Source organism: Bos javanicus, chromosome 14, assembly GCF_032452875.1.
Source record: "Bos javanicus breed banteng chromosome 14, ARS-OSU_banteng_1.0, whole genome shotgun sequence".
Classification (NCBI taxonomy): Eukaryota; Metazoa; Chordata; class Mammalia; order Artiodactyla; family Bovidae; genus Bos; species Bos javanicus.
In genome coordinates, this window is record NC_083881.1 from 7654519 (window position 1) to 7671116 (window position 16598).

General features: G+C 47.3%; 1 protein-coding gene across 1 annotated transcript in view; it reads left to right on the plus strand.

The window, feature by feature from the left end:
• LOC133260819 (uncharacterized) overlaps window positions 1–16598 on the plus strand; it is a 155819-nt gene that overhangs the window by 27507 nt on the left and 111714 nt on the right. The window contains exons 6-8 of the mRNA XM_061439550.1: window positions 9467–9575; window positions 10140–10237; window positions 11281–11368. Of these exons, the coding sequence (XP_061295534.1) occupies window positions 9467–9575; window positions 10140–10237; window positions 11281–11368 (295 nt within the window). The remainder of the gene's footprint in view (window positions 1–9466; window positions 9576–10139; window positions 10238–11280; window positions 11369–16598) is intronic.

Here is a 16598-nt window from a genome sequence, read left to right on the forward strand (position 1 = left end):
GCATTCTCCAGATTGAGTAACATCCTCAGGGTCTCTTTCCAATTAGCAATGTGAGAGTTTCCCTCCCATCTCCCAGATCTCTTAGGTTAATTGAAGGACGAAGTGATGAAGTGAAGTTTGAAGATCAATTCTGGAATTTCTGTTCTGGCTTTGGGTAGCTCTAAGACCTCAGGGAAATTGTACAGTCTCTCTGAGCCTCGGGTTCTCTGGGTGGAAAGGGGGAATGGGAGGTGTACAATGTCTCATAGAATTGGAGTGAGGATCAAAGGACCAAGGACTCAGTAGGAGGACCTGGGGAAAGTCTCGTCTCAATGGGCCAACTCTTGAGTGTGGCTCCATTACTGTCTTCTGGACCTACCTGCTTTGGATACTTGCTCCCTCCTAGTTCTAACCTACAGCAGAATGAGCAGGCATGTCTCCAGTGCCCTGGGGCTGCATCTCGGTGCTGCAGGAATCAGAAGTCTTCCATCTCTCTGCCAGAGGAGCCTCTCCAAGAAGGAAGTACCAGACATTAAGAGGAGAGCCGGTGGGAAGTGGTTGGACTTTGCTCTTTGATTTGGTCCAGCAAATGCATAGACAATTAGTAAAACCCACCTCTGAACTGTGCCAGGATCTTCTGCAGATCATCACATTTTGTGATTCTGTAGCAGCCAGAGCGCTGCCCACGTTCCCCAGGGAAATGTTACCGTTTCAAGTCACCTGGCTCCTGGCAAGTTTCTACTCCCAACAGCATCTGTGTCACTCTGTCGCCTTCTTGGATGGCTGTCCTGAGACTGCTGGAACCCACTTGGCTGGTCTGCGAACAGAGCAGAGTGCCGGGGGAGAGTTTGAAGATGGTGGGTGCTAGAGTCAGCGACTTAGTATGCATGCACTGAAAACCACTTCCTTATATCTTCTCCATGGGATATCTATAAAGATGAAATGAAATAATGTTTATAAATGGCTTAGCACAGAGCTTGGCACACAGCAAAGAGCTGATAAATGTCAGAAGACAGGATTATGTATTCATAACATGCACTCTCAGTTTATGTGTGCTTGTTATAAATACACCATGTATAATTTAGGAAAACAAATAATTTATATATTTTCAGTGGCTGCAAATAGTACTCTCAATGTCTAGTTAGTAGAAATAAATTATAGAAATACATATATGCATTATTTCTATATATAGGTTTAGAGTGCCTGGTTACAAATGAGTTAATACTAAGCTGTATGCATGTGGTTTCTGGGATACGTCTCCTCAAGGAAAGTGTGAAAAAGAATGGATATATGTATAACTGAATCGCTTTGTTATACAGCTGAAACTAACATAACATTGTGAATCAACTATGCTGTGCTGTGCTGTGCTTAGTCGCTCAGTCGTGTCCAACTCTTTGCAACCCCATGGACCACAGCACGACAGGCTTCCCTGTCCTTCACCATCTCCTGGAGCTTACTCAAACTCACGTCCATTGAGTCGGTGATGCCATGCAACCATCTCATCTTCTGTCGTCCCCTTCTCCTCCTGCCTTCAATCTTTCCCAGTGTCAGGGATCTTTTCCAGTGAGTTGGCTCTTGGCATCAGGTGGCCAAAGTATTAGAGCTTCAGCTTCAGCATCAGTTCTTCTAATGAATATTCAGGGTTGATTTCCTTTAGGATTTACTGGTTTGATCTCCTAGCTGTGCAAGGGACTCTCAAGAGTCTTCTCCAACACCACAGCTTGAAGGCATCAATTCTTCGGCACTCAGCCTTCTTTTTGATCCAATGCTCACATTCATACATGACTACTGGAAAAACCATAGCTTAGACTATAAGGACCTTTGTAGGCAAAGCAATGTCTGTTTTTTTAATATACTGTCTAGGTTTGTCATAGCTTTTCTTCCAAGGAGCAAGTGTCTTTTAATTTCACGGCTGCAGTCACCATCTGCAGTGATTTTGGAGCCCAAGAAAATAAAGTCTGTCACTGTTTCCATTGTTTTCCCATCTATTTGCCATGAAGTGATGGGACCAGATGCCAAGATCCTCATTTTTTGAATGTTGAGTTTTAAGCCCTCCTCTTTCACCTTCATCAAGAGGTTCTTTAGTTCTTCTTTGCCATAAGGGTAATGTCATCTGCATATCTGCAGTTATTAATTTTATTTTTATTAATTTAAAAATAAAAAATCTTAGCACAGCAAAAAATAAACCAACTTGATACATCTACCCCATCTCTACCTCAACCCTACCCCACTTTGACTCCCATTGTCTGCTGTCAATGTATGTGTCAGGAGATGAAGGAAACTCAGGGCCCCGTGGTCAGCTCATCCTAGCCGTTGGCCTTTGTGCGTCAGCAAAAAGGACTGTGGACAACTATCACTGTCCACACAGAAGCCAGGTGCAGGCAGCCCCCACCCCAGTCCCAGAGCTGCCCTCTCCATTCATTCAGTGCAGAGTAAATACTTGGGAAAACTTCCTACGCACGTCAGGTTCTATGATAAGCTCTGGACAAACACAGCATAGAAATAACAATGGCAACAGTTAAACAGACGTGACCCCTGCGCCGATCATGAAGAAGAGAGATGCTATTCAATCAACTACACAAATAAGTGTGTACGGCCCACTGTGATAATTCTGCCAATGCTCTACAGGAAATTGCATCAGGAGTCTGAAAGACAGAGGAGGTTTCAAGTTCCTCTGGAGGCTGTTGATATTCTTGTGCCCCTTCTGGATCAGGCTGGGAACCAGGATGTCAGAGACTGAAAATGGGGTCACCTGCCCATGGAGCCATGGGAAGAGCTGAAGGCTTCCAAACCAGGAGTTGGCCATCATTTTGTTGTTCAAAACAAGACAGCCTTCCCTATTACTTTTTCACTGATCTAAGATTTAGGAGATTGAAGCACCCCCCTGAATTTTTAAATAATACCCATCCTCACACCAACCTCCCCCCATTCAAATATAATTCACTCATGAACACTCAGGTCATGTGGACAAATATTAATAAATTATTCCCCCACTCCCAGTTTTCCTTTCATTATGCTTTGAAAAATCAAATCAAATCCAGAATATGGAACAGCTTATTAAAAACATAAACTCACTCTTTGACTCTGCGTGTTTGAAATAAAAGGTATTTTTTTTAATCAAAAGGAATTTCTAATTCACTGCAGGGCTCAGTTTGCTGAACTTAATCTGTTTGAAACACTACTTCTCTAAATGATGTGGGCTGGTGTCTGGTAGAGAATAAAGCAGCCACCTCAGTTTGTCCTGCATTGGTCTTTTGAGAAATCACAGGCACTTGGAAAGACATCAGGAGTGGCGAAGTCTGCTGAGGCCAGAAAAGGTGTTTGGGTTATGTTTGAAAATACAAGATTATCTAAAGGATATTTACCCAGGTGAATGGAATGAACTGGTTTCATTCATTCAACTATTCACACAGCAAATATTTATTGGTCACCAGCTATGTACCTGACTTTGTTTTAGGTGTAGGATGCCTAAATGTGCCTTTCTTCTAGCTGCTGCTGCTGCTGCTAAGTCGCTTCAGTTGTGTCCGACTCTGTGCGACCCCATAGATGGCAGCCCACCAGGCTCCCCCATCCCTGGGATTCTCCAGGCAAGAACACTGGAGTGGGTTGCCATTTCCTCCTCCAATGCGTGAAAGGGAAAAGTGAAAGTGAAGTCGCTTGGTCGTATCCGACTCCTAGCGACCCCATGGACTGCAGCCCTCCAGGCTCCTCCGTCCATGGGATTTTCCAGGCAAGAGTACTGGAGTGGGGTGCCGTTGCCTTCTCCACTTCTAGCTACAGAATGCTTAAAAATGACTTATATGTGGCCCTGCCCTCAAGGAAGGCTGGGACTGGTGAAGAGCAGATGGGCTGATAATACAGGACAACACAATGATGAGAGCTACCAAGGAGAAATCTGCAATGTGCAGGGCAAGACAGGAGAGCAAACAAATATCCAGTCATCCAGGAGGACCAAGACAGCACTTTAACTGAAACTAGTCACAGCTCCTTCTGTTGCAAGGGGCTTAATCCCAACTCAGCTTGGCTTAAACAAAAGAGAGATTTCATTGACTGAAACAAACAAGTTGAAATACAAATAGAGGCAGAGTTTCAGGTATGGATGAATCCAGGAGAGCTAACAGAAGGAAGAGTTACTTCAAAGGCCCTGAGGCAGGTTTCTCTCCATCTCCCAGCTTTGTGTTGCTCACCAGGCTTCCTCCTTGGGCACATTGCCCTGAATAACGGTAAAATGGCCTTCTGTAGCTGGGAGCCCACATACTATTCACTCAGCAGCTCCAGAGAAGAGAAGAGCCTCTTTCCAGCTAGCCAGTGTGCTGACTCTCACTGGTGTGGCCTGAGCCTTCTGCCTCCTTGGGATTATCCCTTCTTCCAGCAGATACAGGCAGCCTTGGGCTACCTGCCCATCCCTAGAGTCAGAGAGACGCATCCATCAGGCCTTTACAGATTATATTCATTCCAGAACCTTCATTAAGGAACACTGGCAGATAATAATCCACCAGGACCAAAACAAACAAACAAAAAAAAACAGAACTCCCTGGCCTCCGTGAACTTACAAATGAGAAGAACATATCCAGGTTCTGGATGCAAAAGTGTAAATGCTGGGGAGCAAAATGAACAAAGAAGGGGGGTATGGGGCGTGGGGAGGGGGCAGCAGTTGCTACATTAAAAGGGTTGTCTGGAGGCCCCTTCCACCCCAGAAAGAGACAACATTGTGCATAAGCTGAAGTTATTAAAGACTGAGTTGAGTGAGTCTCTGGGGTCAGAGGGAATACAGCAGTGCCAAGAGCCAAGCCAAGGCCCTGGGCAGGGATGGACTTGACAGCTTTGAGAGGCAGCACAGATCCCCTGGCTTGCTTGCCCCAAATGAGTGATGGGGAAGCAAGCCCGTCAGAGGAGGGCGCAAGAACTGAGAAACCTCTGTTAGGACCTTGGCTTCTGTGTCACGGGTAGTGCGGGCTGCATGGACTGAGCACGTGTGCCAGGTGGTGCCCCAAAAAGGACAACCGGGGCTCCCTGATCAGAGGACTGAGGAGGGATCCTGGGCAAAGAGGACAAGAGACGCCCTACTCAGAGTCCAGGAAGAAGTGTCAGTAGACGTGGAGGATAGACTGCCCCCTGAGAGGCTCAGAATGAGGACAGACATAAAAGGCACCAGCCATCGTGCAGGCGAGAATATTCAGAGAGAAAGACTATGCGTGGGTCAGAGCGCAGGAGAGGGACCTACGGCGGCTGAGGCTGTCCTCCGGCCTGTCACTGGGCGATGTAGACATTCAAGAGTGCTTCTGCGGAGACAGTGGAATCAATCACTCCCCCTAATCTTCCTTCCCGGGGAAACTTGCAGATATTAAAATGACCACTCAAGGGGAACATGATTTGATTTCAGGTTTAATTGAAGGGCATTGTGCAAATGCAGAGATTTAGAGAGAGGGAGGCGGGAAATGCTTCCTGGAGATGGTTTAATTTCCATATCTTTTTAAAAATACAGCAAGCTGCCCGTTAAAAATGTTAGATAAAGGGTATTGCCAGCAATCGTTTCTTTTCCTTCCCGGGAAAGGGCAGATGACATTTGGGATCCCCTCGGCAGATGATAATATTAGTGAACACAGGTGAAGCTGGAAAGTTGGCAAAGCATGTCCACTGGAGCTATCATTCACACAGCAGCAGGAATGTAATGGAAGATGTCATGGACTTGGACTCCACATCCAGTGCAGGGGCTCAGAGTCATAGGAAATTGGTCCCACCTGGAAGACACTTATGCATTTCAGCAAACACAAAGGGAACCCCATCAATGTGACACATACTGACCCAACTTCTCTCACGTGCCAGGATGGTCTTAGAAGCCAGAAGAGATGGACCCAGACAGCCATGACAATGACGACCATCACAAGCTCACAAGCTCTGTACTCGCAGAGCATTTTACAGTGTAGCAAAGTGCCTTCTCCTGTACTAATCCTCTCACTCACAGCAACCCTGTGCAGCGAGAATTAAGTCAGAACTACATGACGTTGGGGTTCTGGTGACTAGCAGTTGTCTTAAAATTCTGGCCACTCCCTAGTACACCTCCTTATACTGGCTTTCTCCGCTTCTATTCTTGGACTAAGAGCTGGTCTATGTATATTTAATTTTCGAAATAGCCTGCAAAGTGCTGTTACTATGCCTGTCTTCAGCTTAGGACACTGAGACTTAGGATAAACAAATTGTTTCAAGGTCACTGCCCAGGCTTGACCCCAGGCAGCCTAGTTCAGGAAGCCACACCTAACCACCAGCTCTGTGCCTGCCATCTGGGATCAAGAGTTGAGTGTGAATATGGTTTTGCATTAGAAGACTATTTTTAATCCTCGCTGCACTCCCTGAAAATTTTTGTCAGAGCCCCATTCTCAAATGTCGAGGTGGAGACTTGGAGACACTAAGCCAACCTTGGTATCAGGGCTTCCTCACTTAGAAGGTGTTAGAAGTGGGATCTGAATCCAGCTCAGCTCCAATTCACTGAACCTGTATGCCCCCACAGGACTTGTCTCCTGCTAAAGGTTCATCATGGGCTTCCCTGGTGGCTCAGTGGTACAGAACCCACCTGCCAATGCAGGAGACATAAGAGACATGGATTCGATCTCTGGGTGGAGAAGATCCCCTGCAGGAGGGCATGGCAACCCACTCCACTATTCTTGCCTGGAGAATACCATGGACAGAGGAGCCTGGCGGGCTACAGTCCACTGGGTCACAGAGTTGGACACGACTGAAGTGACTTAGCGTGCACACATATGTTCATCATAATACATCCTGATTCAGCCTGACTCTTCTTCCCCTCTGGGAGAAACTAATGGGTACATCCCTGAAGGACCCAATGTGGGGATGAGGGGAAATTCCGGCTCCTTGACTTTCACCAAGACCCCCAGAACCTGAAAGATCCTGGGAGGACTGAGATCATCAGGACTTTTCCACCTGCCTGTGCACAACCAGTTTGACCACAGGGCCACTAAATGGCTCTAGGGTCAGTCGAGGAGATGACAGCTGACGGGCAGTGTGGAGGGAAGGGACAGCAAGTTAGGGTAAAACCAACACGGCTTGAACAACCAGTCAGTTCTGTCAGGACAGGGGAATTTATTGGGGTGAAAAGGACACCAGACAGCAGACAGAGCTGGGGCCCCTGACTTCCACCCTGGTCATCTACCTGTTTAGGCAAGTAACTGAAACTGCTCCCTCAACTATGCACTCCACCAGGACAAAGGCCATGAGACCTCAGAGAGGACAGACACAGGAAAGCCCCAAGCTCCCCGTGTGCTCATGGTGCGTGTTCAGCAAACACTAAATACATGGGCTGTGTCTGACTGCAACCACTGAAGTTTGTTAGCTCGTGGAGGAACGCATATGCAACCAAGCGGCCATTAACACTGGGGAGGTGAAAAGGAGGCAAACATAGATACATATATTTTTTTCCTATCCTTGACTGTCCATGTTTGCAGAAAAGCCCCGTAAAAGCCAACTTTGCAGCAGCTTCAGCTGTCTCTGGGTCAGGCGGGTGATGCATGCTCTTGGCTTGTATCTCTTGCTTTGAATCCACAAAGAAACTCCATGGCCGGAATCCCAGAAGCCACCTGAGAATTCTCCGGGTCCCAGTGGATGGGCTGCTGCTAAGAAGGAAATTCCAGAGGGCCCCAAGCTGATTGCTGGGAGATCAGGCCCAGGGGCAGGGTGACTGAGACAGAAAACTCCCTCTTCCAATAAGTGACTATTTGGCTTTGAAAAACCATTTTCTTTTCTCTCTGGGTTTCCCCCAGTGAGGGGAAGACATGGGTGAGAAATGTGTCCACCAGAGTGATTTATTAGAAGGAGAAACACTGTCTGAGCTCACAGGAGCCGATCGTGGTCTTAAACATGTTGCGTTCACCATCTCGTCTGATACTTATGATCACCCCGCAGATTGAGGGAGTGTCTGCATTTTAGCAACCAAGAAACCAGCAAGGAGGTGACACAGCAAGTCTGCTGTGCCAAGGAATGAAGTAGTGGAGACCACCTGGGGGCTGATCCAAAAAGGTCCAGGGTCTGAATGCTTGACCACCTCCTCCTGCTTCTTCAATCAGGACTGTTTCTGAGGGTCAAATCTGTGTTTCCCTGGTGGCTCAGTTGGTAAAAAAATTTGCCTGAAACTCAGGAGACCTGGGTTCAATCCCTGGATTGGGAAGATCCCCTGCAGAAGGGAACGGCTTACCCACTCCTGTATTCTGGCCTGGAGAATTCTGTGGATTGTATAGTGCATGGGATCTCAAAGAGTCGGTTACGACTAAGTGACTTTCACATGCACATACATACTGAGGATCAACTTGGATGTGTTAGGAGTTGATCTTTCTCAGCAAAACTTGAAGCACAGTCTCTTCGATACTAAATGTAACTTCTTCTGCCTTCCAATGATGACAGGCATCAAACTAACTTTCTGGGAACTGAATTTCTGTGTTTCCATCCAAACCAAGAGGAGTTTGGGAGGCCTGGGAGGACGCGGCACCAGGACCCAACTCCTGTCTTCTCTCCCTCTCAGAGAATGGCCCCCTAATTCTGGCAAATACCCAGTCAGACACCCAAGGTCTGCCCCATGCCTCCTTCATTCCCCCTAAATCCAACAAACCCACCCCGTGCTTTCCCACTTCACCTGAGAGGACCCAGCTCCCCACCTCTGCGCTCATGGGATTTTAGTGACGTTCCCTCAGCAACCGCTTGCCCCTGGCTTGGCCCTGTAAACACTAGCTCCCCTGTCTCCTAGATATTCATTCAGAAATATACCTCCGATACCACCGTGCCCTCATTAAAGCCTGCCAACAGCTCCCCAAAGTTGCAAAGAAAGCATCCAGCTCCCTGCAGAGCTTCCAGGACTCTCCATGATGGGCCGCCCCCTCTGTCTCCAGCCCTGTCTTACCACGCATGTACCACTCGGGGCAATGCTGACCGCCCATCTTCACTCTAAGCCCCCGCCCTTCACCTCCATCCCAGTTCTTTTCCCAAAAGAGTCCATCCACCCTGGTCACATGCTCACATTCTTCATGTGCCAGCTCCTCCTTGACCTTCAGGACTTAGCTTGGAACTTCCGTGATGGTCCAAGGGTTAAGAATCTGTTGCCAGTGCAGGAGACACAGGTTCAATCCTGGGTCCAGGAAGATCCTGCATGCCGTGGAGCAGCTAACCCACGCACCACAACTTTTGTGCCTGTGCTCTGGAGCCTGGCGCTGAGACTACAGAAGCATGTGCTCCGCAACAACAGAAGCCACTGCAATGAGAAGCCCAACTGTTGCAACTAGAGAAAGCCCGTACAGAGCAATGAAGATCCAGCAGAGCCCAGAATAAATAAATGGACATAAAAATACACAAACAGAAGACTGTGATCATTCCTTGGGCCCAGTTTTCTCCTTCCAGTACACAGTCCCCAGGAAGGGGCAGAGGGTATGTTGGGAGACTTTCTACTGTTTGTTCCTGGTCTTTCTTGCTATTCTTGTTGTTCCAGGAGGTTCCAGTACCCACAAACCGTCCCCTCATGGAATCCAGAGGCCAACGGAAGTACAGCACCCACCAAGCCATTGGGTAACTTTAAAAGGCTGACTCCTTTTATGGAGGTAATGATTTAAGAAAGGAAAATGCTGCTCCTTGGCCATAGAGACGCCTGTGACTAATTCTTTCATGACAAGTCTGAAACTGCAAGGTCAGATGGAAAATATCTCTGGCAAACCTCTGATGCCATGAGGAAGAAGAAACAAGCATTTATCAAAGACCCACTGGGCTTGACCCATGCTGTTTCACTGAAGCCTCTCAAATGCTCCCATTTCATGGATGAGGAAACTGAGGCTCAGGAGGCAAATTTGTTGCTCAAGATGATATGATTGTTACCCAACAGCAATAGGTTTAGAGGCGGGTTGCTTAATGCCTCATGCCTATAGGCTTTCCACCAGCAGTGTCTCAGCTGGGCTGGGGAGAGGGGAACGAAGGTCTGGAGCAGAGGCCCCCATCCTGACTGTGAGGGGCGGGGCCCTGCCTGATTTCTCAGGACCGGTTTCTTGTCATGCCAGTTGTAAGGCCAGATTTCCTGGGTGTTTTCAGGAAAAGAGTCTTGTTCCCTAAAACAGGACTCAGTTTAAGGGCAAGTCACTTGCTGTCTTTGGATCCTACTTTCAACATTGCAGTTGAAGATTTTTGACGATGTTCCTGGGAAGTCTCAAATCACCGTGGAGACTGTATGGGGGCTCGAGGTAGCTGAAGGGAGTGGGGTCCTGGCCAGGGGGTGAGGTCCTAAGTCCACATGGGCTGGTTCACACGTGGCGATTACATGTTAGAGTTCTTATGAAGAAAGATCCACGGACATACATGAATGAGTACATAAGAGAGTAAAGGACAAGAAAACCACAAAGCCAGACGATTATGAAGTCTCTGCGGTTCCATCTCTCTCAAGTTTAATACCCCGGGGTTTTGTTGACCGATGGCAAGCTCTGCATGTGACTGCAATGTCAAGAGCAGTAACACCACCACCAGCACTTCCCACAGACTTGTCGAGCCAAAATGTACCAGCATGTACGGTTTTATTATGGGCTTCCCTGGTGGCTCAGGGGTAAAGAACCCACCTGCCAATGCAGGAGGCGCAGGTTTGATCCCTGGGTTGGGAAGATCCCCTGGAGGAATAAATGGCAACCCGCTCCAGTATCCTTGCCTGGAGAATTCCATGGACAGTGGAGCTTGGTGGGCTACCAGTCTGTGGGGTCGCAAAGACTTAGCGACTGAATAGACATGTTAGACAACATGCACATTCTTATACTCTGCTCAGTCTTCTCTTCGGTCCTCCCCAGGCTGTGTCACAGCTTGTAAAGCACATTCATGCACAAGGTCATATTGTGGTGTGTTGTCAGTTTTACCAAGACTGCGGTTTCAGCGTTTGGGAAGCTCCATTTTAATTGCCCCACATTCTCACTGACAGCCTCACACCAGCCCCTTTGAGGATCTGAAAATTTCCATTTTCCCTCAAAAAGCCAGCTTGAGCGCCACCAGCTCTGGGAAGCTTCACACCCTCCCTTTACTGTTTGACCTTTCTTCCTCTGGGGCCCATTGGACTCTGGACCTGTTACAACATGTTCCAAGTTTTGTGGCTGTTTAGCTGTTACTCATCTCCCCTCCCATCACAAAAGCAAATGGTTCAGTTAACACCTGAAGGGATAAAGAATGAAGGAAGAATGAATGCATGAATGCATGAATGAATGGACCAATAATTAAATGCATGAGAACCCAGTTTCTTATATTAGCCAACTTTCTCTACCTCCCTGACTCCCTAAGTAGAGTCAGTGCCACCCTCGTGCTCACCATCCAGCAGGTTTATGAGGGCCTGCTCTGTACCGGGGACCGTACCAGGTACAAGGACGCAGTGGTGAGCAGGAAAGACAAGAGCCTCTGCTTTCTGCTTTTGATGCACACGGAGCACTTCTCCCAGGGAATGGTCTGCCCCTGCTTTGATGTGCGTCTTTCCAAATCCCCATGGAGACCAGGACTCTGTCTTGCTCACCTTCCTACTCTTCAGCACCCAGCTCAATGCCTAGCCAAGGTTAATACCTATATATAATATATAAAATAAGGTTTCTCTGGTAGCTCAGATGGTAAAGAATCTGCCTGCAGTGCAGGAGACCTGAGTTCAATCCCTGGGTCAGTAAGATCCCGTGGAGAAGGGAATGGTAACCCACTCCAGTATCCTTGCCTGGAGAATTCAGTGAAGGTTAGGTGCTCAGTAAATGTTTGATGGACGCATGTTGACACCCATCACAAACCAGGTTCTCTGCTTGACCCTGTTTCTGGGTCATATCCAGAACCAAGGACTCAACTGTAAACACATTTCCTAACATTCCAGGAATCTCAAGCAGCACTCAGAGCAATGGATACTTTCACTTTTTAATAGTTACATTGTTCACCCTCAAAGACACGGGCTGTAAGAATTCCCATTCAGTGTGCCTGCGTGCGTGTCTGTGTGTGCACGAGGCTATGGTTTCCAACCATTGTGGAGCCCCGTGTCATGACGTGTGTAATGTATGTGGTCTGTGACAGGGGCTCTGTGCTGCCTGGTCCTGTGAGGATGAGCTGAGTTGGGGGGCAGGAGCCTGACTTTGCAGCTCACCCCCTCAACGGGCTAGTTGTTTGGCGCAGACAGCCTTCAGATGGGGGTGTGATATTGGGGGAGGCAGATTCCCCTGTCCAAGGGTAGTTCCTGGGGAGGGATTCAGCTATGAGCTGAGTGACAAGTCGCACTGAAGAGGTCCTAGACAGTTGGCAGTGGAGCCCCTCCACCAGCTCAGGAGTGCTGGGTGGGGCACAGAGGTAGATGTACCGTGATGAGCCCCCCACTTTGAGTCGAGGGAATCTTGTCATATTTCTTGCCTGACAATTAGGTGACTCCAGGGGTTAGTGGGGCCGTTTCTCAGACGGTGAAATGACTAAGTCGAAAACTCTTGAAACAAAATGAGGATCTCCAAGAAAATCCAGGGAAGCTGAAGTTCTCAGCCTTCAATAATGAGTGTCTCACAGGCATTCATAGCATTACAGAAATCCAGCCCTCCCATCAAACAGATGGAAAAGCTGAAGCTCAGGAAGAAAAACGACAGAGCTTGGTCAAGGGTACAAGTCTCTCAACTGTCGACTGGGTGCCTTTTCGTGTCAGGCTGCTGTCTTCTAAGATCTAGTCTTGGAAACAAGTTAAACTCAGTCCAGCTAGGCATTTAAAAATCTTCAGGATGTGGCCCTGAAGGACTGAGTTCTCTGGTTTGGACCGGATTTCAGCTCCATCACTCACCTAGTGTGACCTTGGAGAGGCCACTCACCTTCTGCATCCTTCTTCTCGTCCATAAAATGGGCTTGGTGATACCTAGCTACGTTAAAGAAATGTTGCAAGAACTTCATAAAACACTCTGTGAATAATGTGCTTGGCCTAGAAACCCGCTCACTGGAAGCACCCCCAAAATGACAGCTATCATCATTATTCTATATCCCGGTTTTGGCCAGGCACTGAGAAGTCTGGGGCAGGTGAAAGATCTCTCCCTTCATGGGGCTTATGATAAAGAGCTAAGATTTAGAGTTGGGGATGGATAGTTAGAGGCGGATGTCAGAGAGGGTGTAATTAAGAGACTATTTATGAGACAGTAACAAAGAGCTTATCTGCGAGAAGAAGGAACTGCATAGGAATGACTTCAGACTGACATAAAATACACATTTGACATCATTTTATTTCTTATTGGAGATATCTCTTGCTTCACCTGATAGTAGATAATTGTCAAGGAATTGTCGGAGCAGTTCAGCGAGACAGGCAAACATTCCCATTTTACACAGCAGAGGACATGGGCTCAGGGAAACCAAGGGGCCTGCCCAAAGGGACACAGTTAGACACACTCAGCTTTGCTTCTAATGAATAAAGAACTTTTGTTGGTATCCTTTAGTTCTTCAAATACTTTTTTCCCACTGAGATGAAATTAACCGTTTTATTTAAGGTGTACAATTCGGTGACATTTACTTCATTCACTGCATTCTACACCTTTTACATTAGTTAGTTCCAAAGCATCTTCATCATCTCAAAATAAAACCTCTTTCCTATGAACCGTTTATCCTCTGTTGCCTTCTCCTTAGCTCCTGGCAACCATGAGTCTGTGTTCTATCAGTATGATTTATCTGTTCTAGATACTTCATATAAAGGTAATCATACAATGTTTGTTCTTTTGTGCTTGGTTAGCTTCAGTTAGCTAATGTTGCCCAGTTTCATCCAACTTGGAGCGTGTATCATAACTTCATTCCCCTTTATCACTGAATAATATATCTCATTGCATGTGTGGACCACAGTTCGTTTATCCATTCATCCATTGATGGACATTGGGGTTGTTTCCACCTTTGGGCTATTGTGAATTATACTGCTGTAAATATTAATGTACAAGAATTTGTTCAGTTCTTTTGGATAGCTATCTAAGTAGAGTTTCAGAGTCCCATGCTAATTCCATGTTTAATTTTTTGAGGAACCCCTGAAGCCATTCCACAGTGGCAGAATCATTTTATAGTCCCATCAGCAGTATGCGAGGATTCCAATATTTCCACATTCATGACAATTCTGGCTCTTTTCCTTTTTTTTTTTTTTGCAATTTTAACAGTCATCCTAGCAGATGTAAAGTGCTATCACGGGTTTTGATTTGCATTTCCCTAATGCCTAACGACACGGAGCAGTTTTTCCTGTGCTTGTTCACCATGAGCTTACCTTCTTTGGAGAAATATCTATTCTCCATACCCATTTTCTAATTGAGTTGTTTATCTTTGTAGACGTGTGTTTATTACATTGTAAGAGTCCTTTCCATATTTTGGATATTAGATTCACCAATATGTGATTTGTAAATATTTTCCCTCATTCTAGAGTTCGTATTTTTCCTGTCTTGATAATGTCCTTTTATTCTCTTTTGCCATGCTGTGAGACCTGTGGGATCTTAGTTCCCCGACCAGGGATCAAACCTGTGCCTTCGGGAGTGCGAGCATGGAGTCCTAACCACTGGACTGCCAGGGAAGTCCCTGGATAATGTCCTTTGATGCACAAAAGTATTTTATTGTGATGAAGTCCAATTTCCCTGTTTTCTTCTTTTTTATATTCAAGTGGGATTTATTTTATATCTTGTTTAAAGTTAATTTTTATTGGACTATATTTGCTTACAGCGCTGCATCAGTTTCTGCTGTACAGCAAAGTGAATCAGCTATACATACACCCCCCTCTTTTAAAAATACTTTTTTGGCCGCACTGCAAGGCATGTGGGATCTTAGTTCCCTCATGAGGGACTGAACCCAGTGCCCCTTGTATTGAAAGTGCTGAGTCTTAACCATTGGGCTGCCAGGGAAGTCCCTATAGCCACTCTTTCTTGGATTTTCTTCCCTCTGTTTTCTTTTATAACTCATACCCTGAGTCATACTTGGGTCCTTTTTGCAGGAAACTGAGGTCCCTTCAGTCCAATACAGTGCCTCTGGAGGGGCCATGAGAAGGATTTAGTTTGGACCCAACATGAGCCTGGTCCTGAGGGAGCAGGGGGCTGCTGCTGCGAAAACTCTTTCAATAGACAGACGAGGTTAAGACAGCCCTCCCTGCAGAGTATCCTTCCCTCTCTGCTGGGCTTGGGAGGGGTCCCAGCTCCACATGCTGGAGAGGGCTGTGCAGCAGGAGAGCTTTGAAAGGCCCTCGCCTGGACTGGACGGCAAACCTCCAAGCGGAAACTGGGGTGGCGGGCAGTCACGCAGTCACGTGGGGGAGGTGGTGATGGCAGAGGAGAGGGGAGAAAGGCCCCCTGGAGGAAGAAGAGGGGGAACATCGGGCTGGGGAAGGATGCGAAAAGAAACTGCTTTGCCAAACCCTCAAGCACCAAGTCAGTGCTCCCCCTGGGAGAATCAGCAAGACAGGACACCAGGGGCTCCAGCCCGTGGCCACCAGGGGCACCCCAAAAGGGCTTGGAGTGAGGGCTTGCCTTTGAAGGCCCTTCGGTCCAATACATGCCTCTGGAGGGGCCATGAGAAGGACTTGGTTTGGACCCAACAAGCCTGGTCCTGAGGGAGCAGGGGGCTGCCCTCTTTTTAGACCCAGGTTTGTGTACAAATGTGCCATCTGTCTCTGCACGTGAGCGCACTGAAGCCTCCCACTAGCCTTGTTTTATAAGTAAGGAAACTGAGACACTGAGAGCCAAAATAATTTGCCAAAGGTCGCATTACCACAAGACCAAGGTTTGGACTCCGATATCCTGTTCCCTCGTTTGGGGCTCTTTCTGCCATAGCCCAGCTGCAGACACATTCACAGAGTGACCCTAAGTAGGTCCTAGAAGTTGCTCGGATGCAGGCCACTGTGCACATAGGTGTGGTGTGGAGACGCTTGCTATTCAAACTGTGGTCTGCGGGCCAGCAGCGTCTGCATGCCCTGGGAGTAGGTTAGGAATGCAGAGTCTCAGGCCCTGCCCCAGACTTGCTGACTCAGATTTCTGCATGTTAACAAGAGCCCTCGAGATACCTGTGTAACACCTTGAGAAACATTTGTTGAGGATGTATCATTCAGACTTTCAAGAAGAATTTTTGCCATTAGAAATTAAAATGATAGTAAAAGTCACCATCATACTCCAGTTCTGCATCCTGAACCAACCACAGACCTCCCCAAACTTTTTAAACTGTCATTTAACCAGAAAAGATTAGGATCTGCTTTGTTTTTCAGGCAATGAACGGCTGAACTGAAACCCTTTGGCAAGACAAGATGTTTTGCTGTCCCTATGAGATCAATAGTCTGTTTCTGGTGGTGTATTTATCTAGTTATCATTTCTGCCCTATGTCATGTAAAACTGCCCCTCTTCTTTCAGTTCTGTCTGGCTTATCTGCATTTCTGACTTAGCTTGACCCTAGAGCCACATTGACTCTTACGCAACATCCCAGTGTTTCTCTTTGGAAGTCCCCTATGTCCCCACAGCAACCTTGGCTCCGGCCCTTGCCCTGCAGATAAGACCGCTGGGTCCCACCTGCAATTTTCTGGGCCGACTTATGGTTGCTGGGGGGTAAGTGGGTGAGAATAGGGGGAAGGGATAGTCAGGGAGTTTGGAATCGACATGTACCCACTGCTACAT